General features: G+C 37.3%; 1 protein-coding gene and 1 pseudogene across 2 annotated transcripts in view; one reads left to right on the forward strand and one right to left on the reverse strand.

Annotated features, from left to right (window-relative positions):
- Positions 1 to 10,169, reverse strand: part of LOC131923818 (cation channel sperm-associated auxiliary subunit beta-like) — a 176,708-nt gene extending 166,539 nt beyond the window's left edge. For both annotated transcript variants that reach the window (XM_059279001.1, XM_059279002.1), the window contains exons 1-2: positions 9,999 to 10,169; positions 5,223 to 5,301 (exon numbers count right to left, since the gene is read on the reverse strand). In XM_059279001.1, coding sequence (XP_059134984.1) covers positions 5,223 to 5,301 — 79 coding nt within the window. In that variant the 5' untranslated portion in view covers positions 9,999 to 10,169. The remainder of the gene's footprint in view (positions 1 to 5,222; positions 5,302 to 9,998) is intronic.
- A 6,331-nt stretch (positions 10,170 to 16,500) lies between these two features.
- Positions 16,501 to 17,566, forward strand: LOC131923928 (protein disulfide-isomerase TMX3-like; annotated as a pseudogene).
- Positions 17,567 to 17,885: the final 319 nt, after the last annotated feature.

Here is a 17,885-nt window from a genome sequence, read left to right on the forward strand (position 1 = left end):
TCAGGATGAGCTCAAAATAACTGCCAACTTCCTATCTTCACCTACTGAGTGCTGGAATTGCAGATTTATACCATCACACCAGGCTTGAGATGGAATTTTTGCTCTCATAGAGAGCTACTGGCAGGAAGAGGTTGGAAAGAGGGTCCTTTCATCTTACCTTGGAGAAAAGGGGTTGTAATGGGTACAGTGGAAAATGTAACATGTAACCCTATAGTTTGAAACACAGGCTTGGACTCCTACTTAGCAAAAGAACAGGGTTGATTAGTCTGACAGGACAAAGCATGGCATTGTGAGAAAGACTATTATTTCAGGAGCCTTGTTATGGAATATTTCTTTACACTGTGTGAAGATGTGTTATGGTGATTGGTTTACTAAAAAGCTAAGTGGCCAATAGCTAGGCAGGAGGTATAGCAGGGACTTCTGGACAGAGAGCTCTGGGAAGAAGAAAGGTAGAGTCTCCAGCCAGATGGAGAGGAAGCTGGATGGGCAGTACAGAGTAAAGGTAACCAAGTTATGTAAAAGAATTTAGATTAAAAGATATGGCTTAATGTAAGTTATAAGAACTAGTTAGGAACAAATCTAAGCTAAGGGTGAGCTTTCATAATCAATAGTAAGCTTGTATCATTTTTTTTTTGTGAGCTGGTGGCTCAAAGAAAAATCTGTCTACATATGGTGTCCAACATCCAGCCACATGTATCCACATAAGGCCTGAGAAAGCTAAAAAAACAAAAAACAAACAAACAAACAAAAAACATTGAGTCAAATGTACCTTCCTGGCAGGGCATCCTGGTGACAAAGTTCTCTTGGATAGGCTCAGTGTACAGAGACTGCCTGCAGGCTGGAGTTGGCCTCCAGTGCCATGCACCAGCACCAGGCACTAAGGTGCGCCATGCCAGATGGCAGACATAGCTATTTAAGATTCATCTCATGTGATCAGAGAACACTGCAGATGCTTAGTAAAGCCATGTACAGACACAGAAAACCCCTAAAACGGTATAATATGTTTAAAAATGTGCTTAGATGCTGAAGAGAGAAAAGAAAATGGGTATAGACAGTCATAGAAAAAAAACTTATAATAATAAAGTCTTTAAAATCCCTCTATTATAGAACAGAGCTGTGTTTGGACTGTTCCATTAGGTTGGAGACTAGTTGCAACTACTAGAACTCAAATCAATGCTTCCACTGCTTGGAAATGGATCGGATTATTTTTCTAAAAAAATTCCCTGGAAGGACTTGAATTTTAGACCAGAATGAGAAAACTCAGGATTAGATTTCAGAACTAAGAATAAATTTACTCTATACTGCATATTGATTGGACAATATAAGTGTTTCAATGCTATTCGTGAATTTGTGTATGTCAGACTATCAGTGTAAGCATAGCAAGTGCAGCATCTGTGTCTGTGAGTTACGTTAAGCAGTTTTCAAAGCACTTTCAGATCATACATTTATCTCCTTTATCTGTCCTTGAAAGTGCTCCCAAAATTATTTTTAAGCTATAATAGAATTCTAAAGTCCAAATTTCTTCTCTGCTAAAAAACTAACAAAAACTTCACTGATTATACTTAGTGAATAAATGTGGAAAAAAGAGAAGAAAAACAAACAAAAAGCCTAGCTGTTTGGAATTACATACTTTGAGCCATCCACAGGGTTTACATGCCATGTTACGATAATCCCCACAATACTCTATTACACCTGTACCACTTTAAGAAGCAACCAAAACTCCAGGGAGGCTACCTAGAAAACAGGACCCCAAGAAAGACACAGGGATTGCCCAATGACAGAGAAATGAATGAGATCTACATGAACAACATGGACGTGATTGGGGGTAATGAAGGGCAAGGATCGAGAGAAAGAGAGCTTAGGGGAGCAGGAGATCCCAGCTGGATCAAGAGCAGAGAGGGAGAACAAGGAATAAAAGACCATGATAAATGAAGACCACATGAGAATAGGAAGAAGCAAAAGTGCTAGAGAGGCCCATAGAAATCCACAAAGATACCCCCACAATAGACTACTGGCAATGGTTGAGAGACAGCCTTAACTGACCTACTCTGGTGATAGGATGGGGACACCCTAATTGTCATGCTAGAAACCCCATCCAATGACTGAGGGAACTGGATGCAGAGATTCACGGCCAGGTCCCAGGTGGAGCTCCATCTTTGTCCCTGTGTTTTATCCAACCTTGGTCTCAACAATTCTCGCTCATACAAACCCTCCTCTTTCTCACCCCCAACATGTTGGTAATTTTAATAAATGCTCTTGTTGATTGCATATGTGAGTGGTAGTCTTTTATGAGATTTCTCATGGACCCTAACAAAAAGCAGTGGAAGCCAAAAAAAAAACCCAACCAAAAACAAAAAACAAACAAACAAACAAACAAAAAACCCAAAAAAACAAAAAAACAAACTACCTGATATTAACCATCAGAACTGCAGGTAAGACAGTTTGCAGTTTTTTTCTTTTTTACCAAGGAAATTATCTGCTTTTTAGACTAACAGTGAAAATAGCATTAGAAACACATGAACTATGAACCAATAGCTGAGGAGCCCCCAACTGGATCAGGCCCTCTGGATAAGTGAGACAGTTGATTAGCTTGATCTGTTTGGGAGGCATCCAGGCAGTGGGACCAGGTCCTGTACTCAGTGCATGAGTTGGCTGTTTGAAACCTGGGGCCTATTCAGGGACACTTGGCTCAGCCTGGGAGGAGGGCCTGGATCTGCCTGGACTGAATCTACCAGGCTGAACTCAATCCTCAGGAGAGTCTTTGCCCTGGAGGAGATGGGAATGTGGGATTGCCTGGGTGGAAGGCAGGGGGAGGGGAAGGGGGGAGAACAAGGGAATCCTTGGCTGATATGTAGAATTAAATTAAATTATAAAATTTTAAAAAAGATTAAAAAAAAAGAAGAAGAAGAAGCAACCAAGATTTGGGACATTGGGCTTACAAGTCATATATCTGACAGTAAGTCAGACTAGAAAAAGGTCTATTTTTCATCTCTTCTCCCAGACAACCTTTCAACAACCAGGCCTTTTCACTGTCTTGCACTAAACCTACACCCAAGCCCATTCACAATGCTCACAGATTCTTTTGACTTCTGTACTTTGTTCAGATTTTAACTCACTTTGAGAGCTTCTTCAAATAAAAGCTATTTCCCATTTGTCTCAATGAAATGAACTGATAGCCCTTGACTTTTGTATCATTTTGTGAGTTAAATGTCACATCAACAGGTTCTTTAGATGTTGGGTTATAAAAGATGAGTCAGGGGAAGTTATAAAAAATGTGGCCAGAGACGGAAGCAAATTCCAACTCTGTGTGTGCCTTTGCCTGAAGGATCCTTCTGTCTAGAAACTCTTAGAGCATAGAGTTGCTAGACTTTAACACTAGGATCATAACAATAATATCTAAGTGTCTCTAGAAAGATGGAACCAGAGATGTGGCATCTTTAACATTTTTAGACATCACAAAAGTGTAATTACTGAGGGTGTGTCTGCTCCAAATAGAATAAAGAGACACTCTGGGACAAACTTGTAGAACAGTGTCATTTATAATATGCACTCATTGTTCTTCTCACGGTTACACAGGTATAGCAATGAAGATGTAACCAGAAGCAACAAAACTTCTCCCATCACCAATTTAGTTCACATACTGCTGCTGGAAGAGATCAAACATGCTACCCTACACATAAGGCACTTTACCACTGGGATGATTTCAAGCTAAAAGAAACCAAATTACCCCCATCAACAGCAAGAGAGTTGATATTGAGTCTGCTAAAATGTATTAAAAGTGTTTATCTTCCATCATTTCCCTCCTACATATTTCCTAACAGACTTTCTCTGTTTATCATCCCCAAACCCTTTTTCTTCTCTTGTTCTCTCTCCCCAACTTGTTACTTTTCATTGATAATGGTACATTAACCCATGGGTTTAACCACTTCTTTAGAATCTCACTTCTTTCTACAAAGACCTCAATAACACATAAAATATTGAAATCAAGTGAAATTTACATTCATTTTCTCCTGTTTGTCTGTCTTTCATTAGATCACAAACATCAGCCATAGAATCTAATAGGACAGGATAAAAGTGTTTCTCACTCTATTTTGCCATATTGACCCAAACTATAGCTGTAGTATGTTACTCTTCCACCTACTTAATTAGTTTTACATAAGAACTAAGAATAAGTTTACTTTATACTGCATATTGTTTGTACAACATAGTTGTTTCAGTGTTATTATTAAATTTGTCTATGTAAGCATATCAGTGTAAATAGCCTCCCAATGATTATAGTTTGAAGTAAGTATTTCTTTGCCTCACACGCAAGCACCTCTATGAAATGTACCAGTTCCCAGTCCTTCCAAATAGTTTAATTCTTTCACATCATATTGAACTATGCACTGCTTCCCTCACATACTCTGCAATTTACTACCTCCAAACTATTGTTTATCATGTGTCCTGATATTGCCTTTGAAACATACTCTTTCTCATATGTGCATATGCAAATTTTACTCACTTTGAAGACCTAGACAGACTATTTGCTTTTATATAAAGCTGGCCTTAACAACCTGCTTTTCCACAGCCAGATACAGTCACTCTTTTCTCTGACACCTCTCCTTCTGTGACTCTCCAATGTTGGCTTATATCCACAGATATGTCAGAAATCCCCTACTACAATGTTTGGAACTAAAATCTGGAACAATTCATATCTAATCAAATTCTGCAACACATTTGTGAATAGAAAGTCTGAATTCTTCTAACTATCCATTTATTAAACACCACTGTATTCTAGCATGCACTAGGATGCAGAAAGATCTCAAAAATGTGTACACGACACAAATTTTTTCTATTCTTAAAGTTTTGTGAACTAATTCTATCCACATAATTTTTTCAGGAAAATTTACTTTTACTTTGATAGACTGAGAATTCATACATCAAGAAAAAAATTTATATCTGTCCAAATAATAAAATATTTGCCATGATTAATCTGCTGTTAATGGTGAACATTCTATGACTTGGAAGTGACAAAGTGTTATTAAAAAAAGTTTGAATACACAACTTGGTAATAATGGGTTCACAATGGCATTACTAGACACCCAGGCCAGAGCAAATAGGTAATACATGAAAACAATGGGAAAATACTGTTGAGACAAAAATATTAAATGGACAATATTTGAACTGTAAATGAGGAAAGGTTATGAATAAAACTCCTGCAAAGGAGACAGTCTGATACTTACGTTTATTATATACCATTCCTGATGAAAATTCAAACACATTCAAAAGTAAAATCATAACATATATAAGCGGTGATTTCATCTGTTGGAATAAATGTAAGTTATTTCTATTCATTTACTCTGAAAATATTATTTTGCATTTTTAGACATAAAAACAACTACACAAAGGTAAAGAAAACACCCCTTCAAGTTAATAATATTTTTTATCATGGGACAAAAGCAGATAATAAAGAGGGAGGAAGAGTGCTTGCCTAGCAAGCACACAGCCTTGGGTTGAATCCCCAGCGTCCAATTAACAATTGGCCAACCAACAAATCCCTGAAATACATACACAACATGACAACATTCTAGTATATCTCCTACTGTGTATTTAAAATATGTAAAATATGGTCATCCTGACAGACAGAGAGGTTGGGGCTTGGGATTTTCTTCAATACAGGTAACAGTGGGAGAAGTGAGATTCATGATATTAGATTAATTATAAGATCAAGAACCTGCCTAGATCAGTAAATGCTCCTTTTTTTCTTTTACTATTTTGACAATATTTTGAATACCTAGATTTAGAGGAAGTCTATATGATCCCAAGCTTCCTTGCATGTTCTTGTTGAGTATAGTAAGAATGCAAGTCTCTGGTGCTCTTGATCCAGGCTTTTCTCAGGGTTATGTTTGCAGCCAAAAGATGTGAGGGTGTTGCAACAGCAGGCCAGTTTCCATGGAGACTCTCCTAATGTCATTGTTCTTCCCCTGTGATGCATCTTATGGCTTGTGTAAGTATCTGTTATAGATTGAGTCATTTATAACAAAACTCACATATTGAAGTTCTAACCCCTAGAATGAGATCCTATTTAGAGAATGAGGTCATTGAAAGATACTCTAACTGAAAACATCTAATATCCTTAAAAGATGAATAAACTTGGGCACAGAGTTACACAAAGAGAAGATAAAGCAAAGACAGGGGCAAGACAATCATCTATAAACTCCTGGGAGAGGCCAGACTAGATCATTCTCTCAGGGCCCTCAGTAGAAATCAACCATGGTAACACTTCGACCTCAGGCTTCTGACCTCCAGAATTGTGAAAAAACATTCTGTTGTTTAATCTACCCAGTGTATGGTACTTTGTTATGGAACCCTAGAAAATGCTGTTGGACTTTGGGAGTGAAGGAATTAGAAAGAGCTTCATGCTGATACTCTGGCTATGCTTCTCTCTGTGAGCAATGATGCCTTTTGTCTCTAACCCTAGCAATCTTATGTCTACAGTCAGGACCCAAGAAATAGGTATAAGCCTGACTTGATAACTTCAAGTAGACTGAAATCTCAGACTCTGGAGGGCTCCTGATAACATCTCAACTAATTAGTATGTTCCCTCCCTCAAAATTTGCTTTGCTTCTTTAGGAATATTTATTGGCAAAATGTTCAAATATCCATTGGATTTTGAATTTACCATTTTTATAAGGTCTCTTATAAAAGAAGACCTTTCAGGATGGTCTATTTTTTTATTTACTTGGTTATTTTTAGAGAAAGAGTCTCACTGTGCTGGCCTGCAAGTGACTATGGATACCAGTCTATTCGTCAACCCTCAGAAATCCACATGCCTCTGCCTCATTGTGCCAGGATCAAAGGCATGCACCATCACAACAACCTTGGAAAAAATGAAAAATTCATGTATTATTTGCTCTCCACAAACTAATGACAAGGCCCTATTATTGAAGACAACACTTACATATCTCAGTGAATACAGAGATGTTGAGCTGATCCCTAACTAGAGACTTCACCCCTACTCTCTAGAGTTCATAGTACTGAAAGGTACTAATCAAGCTACCAGTAGAGAAAGGTAACCACGAACCCAGCTACAAACCCTGTGCTCTACAAAGGTGATATGCCTGCATGATCACTTTTCTACTCCATGAGCTGGAACCCTAACACTGCTCAGCTTGCCAAGAGCCTGAGACTGGATAAGTCATAGGCCTACCGTAAAACCAAATAATATTGTTCTGCTAAAAGAACATAGCAATAAAATGACTCCTATCAACATTCTGATATACCCATAGATCAGTGCTTTACTCAGTCATCATCAGAGAAACTTTCTCTTGTAATAGATGGGAACTAACACAGAGACCCACAATTAGACAATGCACTGAGAGTGAGAGATTTTGGAATATTCAGTCCTAAATGGGATGTCTTCATCAAAACACTCCCCTTAGGGCTCATGGAGCTCTGCACATGAGGAGGTGGGAAGATTTTAAGAGCTAGAGTAGATGGATCACTCCAAGCAGTGTCTTCCAGACACAACAGAACAGATCCACAGGATATGAACTCACAGAAATTATGGCAGCATGCCCAGGACCTGGACAGGTTTAAGCCAGATGGGATCCCAGTATGAAGGAGAGGAGTGGACATGGGCTCCCATCCCTAACCAAAAAGCTATCGCCCATTGACATCAGCTTGCATAGGAAAAATTAATTTCCTTCAATGGAGTCTCACTAGGTATATTAACTAAACTTAAGGGTAGGTCCCATGCTTAGTAGTAGATGGCCAACACAAAACAAAACAAACTCAATGACATTTTTTGTGGACTTTTGGTCTCATATTGCTTTGTTTAGGCATATTTTTTTTTGGTTCTACTGGTCTTTGGCTTATATATTATGGTTTCCAGTTTTGGGGTTTTATGGTTTTGTGTATCTGTATATGTGTGTTTCTTGTGTTTTTCTCTTTCATTTACTTGTCTGATTTCTAAAGGGAGAGAGGCTAAAAAGCCATGGAGAGATGAGAAGGATTAAGGAGGAGATGGGGGAGTGGAAACTATGATCATATTTTGTATGAAAACATTTTTTTTCAATTAAAAAAATCCATGCTTTCAGTCACCTTAAGAAACAAGTTGTCACAGGGAAGAGGAAACAACTAGTATGATAAAGTATACCAGCATGGTGCTTGCACAATTATATTTTTTGTAAGAATAGTTTGAGTGTTAAGTTGAGATATGGTCATTGTTTAATTTAGAAAACAATGCTCTTATCAAAATCTTGTATTATTTACCTAAACATTCAAATTAAATGATCTAAGACCATTAGAACCCATAAGCTCATTAGTTTAATAGAAATGCATTGTACTCTAGGTTTCCAGTTTGGTTGACCTATATTATTGTTATCCTCAATATTTCCCTAGTTCCTTTTATTAAGTAGGCATAAAATAGCTAATTTAATTTTATAGAATTAGGGTATGGTTTATCTTTGACCAAAAACCAAGAACTTGCTGTGAAAGATTTTAAACACTCAGGGAGGAAACAGGTTTAGTTTAGTGACAGAATACACTTTAGGGTCCATGGTGGTTTGAATTGTTTGCCCCTTATAGTCTCAGACATTTGAACAATTGGTCCTCAATTGATGGCATTGTTTAAGAGGTTTATGTTGGAGGAAGTATGTCACTCAAGTCAGGCTTGGAGAGTTTAATCTTTCTCTTTTATGTTTGCAGGTCAAGATGTGAGCCCTCAGCTTCCTGCTCTGGCCCTATGCTTTTGCTCTGCCATCATAGTGTCTAACAGTCTGGAACTAGAAGCCCAAATATACTCTTTCTTCTGTAAGTTGCTTTGGCAATGGCATTTTATTACAGTAATAAAAAAGTACTAATAAAAGCATGTTTCAAGATCATTACTACCTAGTAACAGATTAGCTTAGAAACAAGATCTTTGGACTCAACAGATTCATTCAACACATGAAGGTACCACAAAATAAAAAATTCAAGTGTATCAGAAATAATTATATTTGACCTATCATTAAATGGGTGATACATATCTTTACCTCATTTTTCCTTCAATATAACCATTTTTCCTAAATTGATATTCCCTTTTTTCACCTGGCACCTCGTATCGAGAGAGATTTTAGTTTGAGTGAATCTTGAACAATTGAAATTTTTTTCAGTTAGTTGTTTCTCTAATTTCACATTTTTTCAGGATTAATGGTAATACTAAGCATTACTATTAATATTAATTAAGATTAATATCATAGTTATTCTACACTGTCTGTGCTTATTATATCTGACAGCTTCTTTACAGGGAAGTATTTGATTATCTCTACAACCTCTTTCTTCAGTTACATAAATTTCAATTTATTAAATTCAGATGTCCCATCAGAAAATTATACTATCTTTTTACTAGTCAGAGTCAAACTTGGAATCTACAGAACTGTAAATGGCAATGTCTTTTACTTTTTTTTCAACTCACTTAACAGTTAAACTGACAACAGTTAGACGTCTCTAGTTACCCATACCTTTACTTATTATGAGCTTTATATACCTGTCTATGACAAACCAGACATTTGGAATTTCCCTCTTTTCTGGCACCAAACACTGCAAATGGTATCAAAGACGGATCCTACCTTCTCCCTACCCAGTTCATTTGTAACTATTCCATTGTCATAGAAAAGTGATTACACCAAATTAATATTATAGGAGGGAGCTTATTTTAATATTCATTATTATATTAATTACCTCTAATTCCCCCCTGGTTGTCTTTTCTTTTTATGTTTTACTCCTGTTTCTTCTGTGTAGAGTCTACACTGTAGACTGCAGAGACAGTATCAAGAACTGAATTTACACAACTGTCTGAGACAGTGTGTTTGGGGTGTTTCTAGTCTGTGACAACAAACATTGTGAATTCAACCAAAGAACAAGCCTGTCTCCTTCCCATTTGTCTCATTTGTAGCTATTTGATTGTCACAGAAAAGTGATTACATAAATTAATATTATGGCAGGAAGCTTATTTTAGTATTCATTACTATAATTACCTTTAATTGTATGTCTCCCTTGTTGTCTTCTGTTTTGTTGTTTACATTTTAGCCTTGTTTCTTCTGTATAGATTAAAGATCCAACTATCAAGAGCTGAGTTTTCACAGTTGACTGCCTTAGCTGAGTTTTTACAGTTGACTACCTTAACAGTCCACTTAACTTTGGTAACAGCCAATCAGCTGCTACTAAGTACAGAAGCCTGCTAAGAAAAATCTAAAGGATAGGCAGTTGGAATTTCCAACTAACTGCCTCCATCAAGAGTATAGCAGATTTTCTTTGAAAATCTATGAGTAGTAGTAGTTTTCCAAACCTATCATCTTTAATATAATATCCATCTTAGAGTGTTCAAATGCTTATTTGAGTACATAAGGGAAAACATAACAGTCAAAAGGTCATCCTGTCTCTGTACATTGACACTCAAGGCAACCTGTCATGAAGAGCTTCACACTAGCCTTGAAAAATAAATAGGACTTAAAAGGTATGACTGACAAATGAACTTACTGAAAGATAAACAAGTAAACACACAGGGTGCAAAGGTTATAAAGAGCTGTGTGTGCATAGAATTTGCTAATTTTCTCCCATATTCACTGCTGTGTGGATGCTCTTTGTTGGGTGTCAGACTCGGGTTGCCAGAATGAATCTGAACGACTTCCCCAGTACCAGATAGTCACAAATGAATGTAAAGCTAGCAAGTAATGTTGTAATGATGCTTTTTATTCCGTTTTATATCCATGCTGTTTTTCAAAAGAGGCTTCACATGGCCTCTGTTTTGTATACCTATCATAGAAGTAAACTGGTCATAGTTTAATGTATTCCTGGGAAAGCCTGTGTAAGAAATATTCTTTTCTTCTTTTCTGGTGACCTTGAATGAAAGAGGTTAGTCCTCTATCTGAAAGAAAGTGCAAAACACAATAAAGTATTATTAATATTAGTAGTACACAATAAAGTATTATTATTTAGTAGTAATAACTCTTTTCCCAGACATTGGAGACTCCTTTTTGTTGTAGGTTGTTTCTTGCAATAAAAGGTGGTAAATATTTTTTTCCAGGCAGGGTCTCTCACTGAATCTGGAGCTCACAGATTAACTAGACTGATTGGCCAAAAGGATCTAGAAATCTACCTGTTGCTGCCTTCCCAGTGACTTTTTATAATGGTCCTGGAGTCTAGCACTCACGTCCTTGTGCTTGTCTGACAAGCACTCAATTGAATGAACTATTTCCCAACACCCCCCAACATTGTTCAATGCTAAGAGGAGATGTCTTTTTCTAACAATGAAACAAAATTATATCATTTCATGCCTACAATTAATAATGATTCCTGTACATCTACTCAGTGACTGCTTATGTTTCCTCAGTGGTTGTAGGAATCAAGATCTAATAAAATCTATACTTTGCTACTGGTTGATGTATAGTTATAGTCATGCATCACTTCATGTAGTGGTGCATCCTAGAAATGTGTCCTTATGTGACTTCATCCTTGAGCAAACAACATAGAGTACTTACACAAACTTACATCATAAAAGACAATCAATCGTTTTGTGTGGCCTCTTGATGTAATCAAGATACAGTGTAAACACAAGCTGAATTAGACTTCTGTGAGCATATTGCAGCCTACTATTACACAAATAACTTTCATTTCTAAGTAGGAGTATACACTAATAGAATAATAAACAGTTATAATACAGTAAATACACAAACCAGTCATGTAATTATCTATTGTCACCATTAAGTATTACATTCTATCCATAAGTGCAGGTGCTGTACTTTATATGATTGATAGCATGGAGGGTTTGGCTACACCATCATCATCACCAACATTGGTAATATATGGTATTATAAATATTAAATCAACTATAATATAAGTAGCCTATAAGAGTCTTTCAGTCCCATTATAGTCTTATAGGACACTGTCATCCATACTTCCCATCATTGAGTATGACACTTAAAGGTGTCATGTGTCTGTACTTTTCAAGTATTTAAATCTGTAAGCAGATCATTTTCTTCCCTCCAATCATTGTCTCAATTTTACCTTGTACCTGGCGTTAAAGAAGCAATTATCTCTGTTTTCATAGATTTTGATGATTGTACAGTTTTGATGCTGATGATTTTATAATAACAATATATTTTATACCATAAGGCTACCACATTTATCCAGTAAATTGTTGGAGATTTAGAAGGTTGATGGTTGTCTTATTACTTTTTTATTGCTGTGATAAGATACCATGACCATGGCAACTTATAAAAGAAAGCATTTAATTTGAGACTCATGATCCATGACCATCATGGCAGGAAGTGTGGCAACAAGCAGGCAGGCATAGTGTTGAGCAATAAACTAGGGCTTACATCTTATCCACAAGTACCAGACTGTGGTGGTATTTTACATGTACTGAAATGTGATTTTAATTGTATGTTAATAAATAAAGTTGCCTGGGGGTCAGAGCTATTAGAGCCATAGCAAGTGCGTGGCGGTGGTGGCGCATGCCTTTAAGGACCTGGAGGGCGGTACATACAGGCAGTGACAAAGGAGTCACATGTTTAGGTTTACAACCAATGAGAAGGCAGAACAGCTAGACTATATAAAGACATACACACAGGAAGTAGGCCCTTTTCGGAGAGCTCTCTTGACTGAAGAGGATCACTGAAGCAGGAAGGGTGAGGCTCTTAGCTCTGACCTCTTGGCTTTCTTCTCTGAATTGGCTCTGTGTATCTTATTTAATAAGATGGTTGGTTACATCTACACCAGACAGAGAGAGATAATTGGGAATTTTATGGGCTTTTGAAACCTCAAAGCCCACCCCCCAGTGACACACCTCCTCCAACAAGACCACACCTCCAAATACTTCCCAAACAGTTCCACCAACTGGGGACCCAAGTATTAAGACATGTAATCTATAGAGAAACGAACACAATTCCTTCCTTCCTCATTCCCTCTATCCCTCCTTCCTTCCCTTCCTCCATTCTTTCCTTCCGGTGTGTGGGATGACTCTGTTAGTAAGCATATGATGTCAAGCAGCTTTCCTCTTTCATTCCCTGATGTAGCAGTTACTTATTGGCTAGATGGATTGAACTCATCAGTGGTTGTTATAGGACAGTGATATTTTATAATGTTTTTTTACTGCTCTTTCTTTCTTAATCTCTCTCTCTCTCTCTCTCTCACACACACACACACACACACACACATACACACACACACATAGGATCTTCCTACAGTCTAGGCTGACCTCAAACATGCCATGCTATCCTCCTGTGTCAGCCTCTTGTGTGCTGGGATTACAGGAATGTGCCACCAAGCCTGACATCTGAGTCCAAATATTTCTATGGAGATAAAATTTGCTTCATCCACTATGAATTTGGTCACCCATAGGTACTGTGCTTAAGGAAAGACAAAAGAAACACTTCATTCCTTTCCTTCAGTAGGTGGTAGCCATAATTTTGGTTATAGGTCCATAAGTCTACCACCTTAATTTCCTTGTAGTTCAAAAGAAATGAAGAAACAAAGGTTAGTAAAGGAAAATGTATTATTTACAACTTAGTCTAACTTCTGGGTGGAAGACTCCTAATGTCTGTTTTTCCTGCACCTCTGTCAGAATCCCATACACTAGATGAAACAAATGTCAGAAAGTGTGCATATATTAATTTAACAGGATACGCTTTTAAAATTGTGATAAGTCTATCTCTTCCCATGAGGCAAAGTCCTTCTTTGCTCCAGAGCTTTGTAACACACACACACACACACACACACACACACACACACACACACACACACACACACCCTCGGCCAGCATGGGATTATGAAAAAAATCTTAATTTGGGGCTCCAATGTTTTATGGAATCTAGTTCAGCTAGGCCAATCTTTTTTCATTAATAAACACATAAGGGATGGACAAATGGTTCAGTGGTTAAGAATACTTGTTTCTTTTCTAGAAGACCTAAGTTTGGTTCCCAGGACCCACCTCAGACTGCTCAAAATCATGTAACTCTAGCTCTAGGGGATTGATGCCCTCTTCTGGACTATGCAGTCGTCCGTGCTCACAAATGCATATACTCACACAGAGACAGACATTCTCATAATATTTTTTTTCAACAGAGTTTCTCTGTGTAGCCCTGGCTGTCCTAGAACTCACTCGTTAGACCACGCTGGCTTTGAACTCACAGAGATCCACCTGCCTCTGGCTCCTGAGTGCTGGAATTAAAGGCATGTGCCACCAAAACTTGGCTTTAAAATAAAATCTTTAATAAACATATAAAACTCTATAGGAGATAAATGGTAGCTACCTATAATGGAATTTCTTCATATGTTCTGAAAAAAAAAGCCATAAAGACAATAAAATAATCTGTAACAACCAAGAGACAAAAATCACTAACATGTTCAACTTACACAAAAGCTGGAATATAAGCATCTAAAACTGAAGTACCAGCTCCAGTGTCCACAGAAAACAATGGCCTTAGCTAAGGACAGCATGCTACCAAGGCAGCTGGAGTCCCACAGTGATGAGACACACAGAATTTCCTCAAGTAGATTTCTGCCTAAGAGGGGATAGTCCAAGCAAAGCTGAAACCTAGAAGAGTTGAACATTCAGCCTTGAAAATATTTGTGAAGTTTAAGAAGGCATCATTATAAAGAAAAGGTAGCTGCTCTTGAAGGAGAAGAGATTCTCAGATATTTGAGGTGAAGAGAAAGTAAAGAAATTAAATAGTGGTAAGTAAAGGTCTTTTTAAAAATATAAAGAAAAACAAACTTGAAAATGTACCACCTCCATGATCAAATATTCCATCTACTTATACACTGAACTTCAAGCCACTCCTGAATTAAGAAAGTTGGATTGACAATCAAATTCTGTCCTTTTCCTGTAGGCTTGCCAAAAACAAGCAAACAAATAAACCAACAAAAAACAAAAAATGAAAAAACCCAAATCCCAAACCACACAACTACATAGTCTGAAAAGATTCCCATAGTAAAACAGTGTTCATACCTTGCTGTTTCATATGAGGTCTCAGAGCAAGGGTGAGTACTCCTTTAAGCTTTCAGGGAAAATATCCTAGGAAGGAAAAAGACTCATACTTCCATAAATTAGCAATACAGAATGCTGGAAGAAAAAGAAGCAACATTTGAAGGGTTTACTTTTCACCTAGAACTTAATATTAACCAGTCTAGGTGGGAAGTATGAGTGCAAAATAATCACTTTTTATGCATCAGAAATATAATGAACACAGCCTGAATTTTGAACACTCAGTGTTTGACAAGTTTTCTTATTGTAGGAATTTCCATTTTCCTGTGTTCTCACACAACATTTAATGAAGGTTTGTTCCTAGTTGTTCTATATGCAGTGTCAAGCTTATGGCCTGTGCCAGAGCAAGCAGGCTCTAGACTAGTGACGAGAGTCCCTTCCAGAGGTTGATTCCACAGCCTTTCCTGGAGCTGTTCAATGTTTATCTTCTAGGCCTACTTTTCTAGTTATCTCCTGGATGAGGAATGTAAGCATCCCATTTTCCTTCAAGTAAATGTCTCTTTAGAACTAGTCTGTTTCTGCTATATTCTTGAATACAGCTAGAACTTAGAAATTTAGATGCCATGTCTCATTCTTAGGAAGTTACTACATACTCCAGCATGACAGGAAAGTCAGAAGACCAGTGAAAGATATGTCCTGGGAATTACCAGAGGATTTCAATACTGAGAGCAAGTATTTCAGACTGGAATAAAACGGCACAGGGATCCCTGACTTCAAAACAAAACAAATTATATATATATATATATATATATATATATATATATATATATATATATAATATATATATGTGTGTGTGTGTGTGTGTGTGTGTCTATATATATCTACGTATCTATGTATCTATGTATCTATGTATCTATCTATCTATCTATCTACCTATCTATGTATCTATATTTTTCTATCTGTCTATCTATCTATCTATCTATCTATCTCTTATAAAAAAATCTCCATTTCCTATTTCCTGGCAGGCAGGTGCCTGGCACAGGTGTTTCTGTCTTTCTCTTCATGTTCAGTCTATGCTGTACCCAGTAAAGAGTGCTGTGGGTTGGAGGAGCTTGATACCCCTTTGCACTGTAGTTATTTTCCTTGACCTGGGTGTGTGCAAAGGATTTGTAGAAGTTCTTGTCTTAGTTAGGGTGATTATTGCTGCTATGAAACACCATGACCGCGTTGGGGAGGAAAGGATTTGTTTGTCTTACAGGACCATATCACTGCTCACCGCTGAGGGAGGTCAGGATAGGAACTCAAACAGAGCAGGATTCTCGAGGGAGGAGCTGATGCAGAGGCCATGGAGGAGAGTTGCTTACTGGCTTGCTTTCCTTGGCTTGCTCAGCCCACCTTCTTAGAGGACCCAGGACCACCAGTCCAGATATGACCCCACCCACCATGGGTTGGGCCCTCCCCCATTGATCACTACTTGAGAAAATGCCTTACAAAACCAGCCAGTATAGATCTACATAAATCATTTATGTAGATGGCATGCAGCTTGTTGATACATTGCTTCAGAGTTTGGATTTTGGAGTTATCCAACAATAAACTATTAAAGTGAGACTTGACATAAAATTACAAAGGACCATGAAGTAAAGATGATATATTATTGAGTTTGCTCACAGAGTGGGATGCTGATTCAGTCACTTCCACATCAGCAAATGTTTGTCCTTGTGTCAAAGACACATCATATGTTTTTGGTGTATATTGGTGGGAGAATCACGTTTGAAAGAGAAATACATAGATACTGTTTGGGAATTAATTGTGTTTGCATATTTCTGTCTCAGAAGTTCCTGAGTTTGTGGCACTGAAGTAGAAATGCTACTGTGCTTGTTTACCCTGTATACAATGAGTATGAAGATGGATCCCATCTATTAGCAGAGATTTTACTTGATTCCAGAACTACCTAACTATGGATGGCTTCCTCCTGTATGATCTTGAAGACTTGGGAAAGCTTGTGGTCATTGTAGTAATTGATAAGAAAAAGATATCTCTCAAATATACCATACTAAATTCAGTTATTCAGGAAAATGTTAGAGATAACAGAGAACACTTCCATGAGGTTTTTAGTTTGGTTATGTGAGTGGAAATAACTATATATCACCTTGCTCTAGGGTGAACTGACAAGATAATCCCATTTGCAGTTGTACTGAACACTTCAAACCAACAATACTTTTTGTGACATAGGCATGGTAAGGAAGCCAGTGACAGGGTCCAGTTCATTAAGAGCATTTTGAACAGTACAACACTAGTCCAAGGAAGGGATAGCATTTTGCAGAGATTGAAAACAATAGTATTTGGTGCCAAATCTTCAATTGCATCTGTACTCAAGAGTTGTCCATTTATGGGCTGCATTCTCTTTGGCTTGCCACTGGGTGTCATCAGCATCATGTGCTGAGGAATGTGCACAGCTAATACAGGGGGAAGGCTGACATGAGAGTGATATCTGTCTAAAGTATCTGTCTAAAGGCTCAGTGAAAGACTAGGAACACATAGAAGAGGGAAAAAACAGTCAAGCAGTGGAGGACCTCTATCACAGAGTCCAAGGATATATTAGAAAAGAAGAAAGATTGAGTCTTTACAGATATGAAATATTGATAGGATTTCAAATTATTAGAGTCTATTTATTGAATTTATACATTTAGTCATGATCTATTTACAGAAGAGCTCAAGGCCAGACTGGTCTAAAAAGTTAGTTCCAGGACAGGCAGGTCTATATATAGGGACTCTGTCTCATAAAACCAAAATAATAGTAATGATAATAGTAATAATATAAAAGTGTGATTTATAGAATAGTATTTCTACCAACAATATCAATTCTCCTATATTTTAGATAAAATTTATACAAAAAATCAAGTCTTTAAAATTTAGGCACTTAAAAAAAAAGTGGTAA

Source organism: Peromyscus eremicus, chromosome 14, assembly GCF_949786415.1.
Source record: "Peromyscus eremicus chromosome 14, PerEre_H2_v1, whole genome shotgun sequence".
Taxonomy (NCBI): Eukaryota; Metazoa; Chordata; class Mammalia; order Rodentia; family Cricetidae; genus Peromyscus; species Peromyscus eremicus.